General features: G+C 47.5%; 1 protein-coding gene across 1 annotated transcript; it reads right to left on the reverse strand.

Moving 5' to 3' along the window:
* Positions 1 to 1,578: 1,578 nt before the first annotated feature.
* On the reverse strand, positions 1,579 to 3,422 carry LOC119331582 (tryptophan decarboxylase 1-like). Its single transcript, XM_037604744.1, has one exon. It carries the CDS (start codon positions 3,308 to 3,310, stop codon positions 1,778 to 1,780), a length of 1,533 nt encoding a protein of 510 aa, XP_037460641.1. The 5' UTR covers positions 3,311 to 3,422; the 3' UTR covers positions 1,579 to 1,777.
* Between the last annotated feature and the right edge of the window lie 641 nt (positions 3,423 to 4,063).

The raw sequence follows: 4,063 nt of genomic DNA on the forward strand, positions 1-4,063 counted from the left end.
CAGGCTGCCGTACGCAATTCTTCAGTCCGAAAGGGATTACCCAAGGTTAGCAATAGCATTGGAGATTACTGTATTGATCTCTCTCAATTCTTCTGTTGTGATGCTAATGGATTTTAGTTCTTATACGTTTCGAAATTATAAATCAGATTTTAGTTCTTGTACATGTTGAAATTATACATCAGATTTTAGTTCTTGATGTGTCAAAATTATACATCAGATTTGGTTCTTTTGTTTGTGTTGTGTGGCTATTTTTGAAACTTGCGCTCGGGGCCTTGGGCAGTTGTGAGTATATATCAGAAAGCGCTCTCAAACACTTTAAAGCTTGGTTACTTTTTTAAGAGTCGTCAAATAGGAGATGATTTCTTCGGTATTGTATGAAAATCTACGTTGGAAAAAAATACTAGTTAAGTTCGCTTTGGATGAAATTGTTAATTTTTTTCATCTTATTGATAATGGTAGAGCCAAATTTAAACTAATACAAATGTATACATGTTTTTATGGCCTCAAAATGACATATTATTATAGTATTATGGTAGCTATTTTTTCGCTCTAGATAATTCTTTCATCAACTCAACTTGGCCCTCCCTATATCAAAATCCTGGCTCCGCCCCTGGGCCTAGCATACATCCTACTAGGACATGACTCCATACCCTGTAAACACAATACAACTCAAAGTCCAAACCTATATTGTACACAATATTCGATGCAACTCTAACACTTCTCTCTCTCCGCACATGCATGATCACTTTTTCCTCTCTCTCCTTCCAACCAGACATCACACCACAATATTCCACCACATATAAGTCCCTACATATTATTTCTTTCCAAACCGAATACTTTATGATTAGCATTGAAAGACTCACTTTGATATCATGCCCATGGACCACATCCGGACATACAAACAGACATCTATACGGGTCGACGTTGGAAATGCCCATAGGTCACAAATCGTACTGATAGATAGCTCCTCTATGGATCTTTTCAGTTGGGTGGCGGATGGGTACTGGCTGCCAGTACGGATCAAATCAATCAGTACAGTCACTTAACTGCAGTACTATCCTACTGTAGTACTCCGCCGTGTTTTGCTTTGATTGAATCAGAACTTTAAGACTACTGTAGTACTTCCACTTGTATTCCTGTTTCGCTTTGGTTGAGTCAGAACCGTAATCAAACTTCGTTCCTACTCAGACGTGATATCACCTGTCGATCGTTCCTCCATTTAAATCGATCACTGAATTATGTACGTCCGTGTCAAAACTCTGCCCCCGTGTGTTTCCTGAGTTAATGCTGCGGCGCAAGCACCATTAATTCAGATGTGCAAGTGTATGGTCGGCCTGGACCCTGAAGATGGAATTGTATGGCAGATAGATAGGGCCAGTTTAATGGGAAGTTGGGAACACACGGTGTCCAGGCTTCGGCCTGGCATCTTGAAACCTAAAACCAACTGAGTGCAACGTATATTTATTGATTGATCGAGATGCGCGGGCATGCATTCGTCACTCGCTAGCGGAGTACAGTCGCAAATACAGTAACTCGTGTTCATTCTATATAAGCACTTTTACAGTCTATCATCAAACCTTTTTTGGTAACGGCTTGCTATATATATACCCTCAGTCGGTATAGATCACAAAACCGAATAAGAACCACATGTCCAAATAAATAATAATCAGAATCAAAGCAAAAGAAAAACAAATTATAAATTTAAAAGAATAATCATACCCTAAATATAGGGATTTGTGTAGCTCCTGGAACTTTATGTGTCAATAGGTCCATCCACTTAATCCATGATACTGCTCGTAGTCTTTTTGATGAGGTCCCAGGCACTTCTTATATGTCTCTCCTCCTGCAGTGACGACCCAACGGCAAACCGAAGAACGAACTTGTCACCAACCACCGTGTGTGCAAGATAAGCCTTCCCAGTCTTGTTCAGATTATCCATTAGCACACGGTTGGCCTCATCGGCATCCTCCTCCGTCATGGCTCCACTTGCCTTGATTCTAAAGCACACAAGAGCAAAGTTCCTCGGTACGACCACCTCGAACCTCTCGTCGGCACGGACGAAATCTTCAAACATCTTGGCCATGGCGACATCACTACGGATGTGCTCTTGGAGCTTTGCGGTACCATAGGTTCGCATGACCATCCAAAGCTTGAGCCCACGAAAGCGCCGACCAACGCCGACTTGCATGTCCTTAAGATCAGTGACCTCGCCGGATTCAGTAGCGTCGTTCTTGAGGTACTCTGGGTTGGTCTCCAACGAGTCGCTTAGTCGGTGAGCATCACGGACATAGAGACATGTGCAATCGAGACACGTGAGAAGCCATTTGTGTGGGCTCATGCTAATGGAGTCCACACGCTCAACGCCGTCGAGATGGTGGCGGAACTCCGGACAGATACACGCGCTGCCAGCATAGGCAGCATCGACGTGGACCCACACATTGAACATGGCGGCAACGTCGGCAATAGCTCCCACTGGGTCGACAGCGTTGGAAGATGTGGTGCCTACTGTGGCGCAGACATATGTTGGCACGAGACCAGCATTGGCATCAGCTTGCATTACCTCAAGAAGCTTGGCCGGATCGAGCCCGTAGTTAGTTTCCGGCCCGGTGGGGATGGAGCGGATATTGGCAGGGTCGAAGCCTGCGAGGCGGCACGCCTTGAAGAACGTGGAGTGGGTCTGGTCGGCAGCGTACACAACTAAGCGTGTGATGTTGGACACGCCGACAGAGCCGCTCCGACGCAGTGCTGCGTCACGGGCGGCGACTAGCGTGACGAGCATTGCCTCGCTCGTTGTTCCAAGGATGACACCACCACCGGTTCCACGGCTAGTGCTCGTGCGGTTCATGAAGGTGGTGGGTAGGCGCAGGAGTTGCGCAAGCCAGTCGAGAGCAAGAACCTCCATCTCAGTGGCTGCAGGCGAGGCCTGCCACGTGAACCCGACGGTGTTCATGGCAGAGGCGATGAGGTCCCCAGCGATGGCAGCGGCGCTGTTGGTGGAGGGGAAGAAGGCGAAGAAGTTGGGGCTAGCCCAGTGTGTCATGCCGGGGACGACGGAGGTCCTGAGCTCCTTCATGGTGACATCGAACGGCGCAGAGTAAGTCGGCGGGGATGCGCTGAGCTCGTCTTGCAGGTATCCCGGCTTCACGCTAGGAAGAACCGGCATGGACTCGATGTTGGTGTAGTAGTCAGAGATGAAGTCCACGGCCTTGTGGAGGTATGCGCGAACATCTTCGGGGTTGAGCGGCTCAAACGCGGCCTTGTCGCTGGGCAAGGCGGAGAAGGACATAGGGTTGGTGTCCAAGCTGCCCATTTTTGTAGGAGGTGTGAGGCTTGGCTTAATGAAGTGGAGCTAGCTAGCTCGATTTGCTGCCGGAGAGCAAGAAGAATCAGAGGAGGGCTAGTAGTAGATTAGCTAGCTTGCTTTGCTGCTTGGTTTAGTGAATTGGAGTTCGTTGCTGGTGCGGGGTATATATAGGTGGATGCGGCCATGCCGGAAGCGGCGTGGCGGTTTGGGCGTTGCATGAGTCGTGAGTCCTGGTCGCGCGCGCTTACGTACACGCTTCTAGGAAAGTGCATGGGTAGGTACAGATCCGAGCTCGAGCTCGAGCGTGCGCGACACAAAGGTAGATGGTCAACTCGTCCGTTCAATTCGGATACCGATGCACCACCACCCAGTCGCACCCGTTATGGTGCGTGCGTTAATTGGCCACCATCTGGCTGCTTAAGCTATATAGTATAATATATTTTTTGTATTTTTGCGGAGGGCTATACATGCATGGATCGTTTTCGTAAATGAAAAATAAAATCGTTTCTTGTTCAAAATAGATAAAAAGAGATCTATCTCGATGCTACACTTACTCAGGGATGGTTTGTTACAGTGAAAATGCTAGAGCTACGGAGAAATCAGGGGGAACAGTTTGAACCAGAATGGGCCGCGCGCTTTGCCGCACCATTCTTCGGTCGTGAGTTACGTTTTCTTTGTTTATTTTGTACACGGTCTATTACGGTCGGTTGGCTCGCTGTGCGTCAATTATCTTACAACAGTATTGCCGATTATGTTTTA

The sequence above is a fragment of the Triticum dicoccoides genome, chromosome 7A, assembly GCF_002162155.2.
Source record: "Triticum dicoccoides isolate Atlit2015 ecotype Zavitan chromosome 7A, WEW_v2.0, whole genome shotgun sequence".
NCBI classification, from domain to species: domain Eukaryota; kingdom Viridiplantae; phylum Streptophyta; class Magnoliopsida; order Poales; family Poaceae; genus Triticum; species Triticum dicoccoides.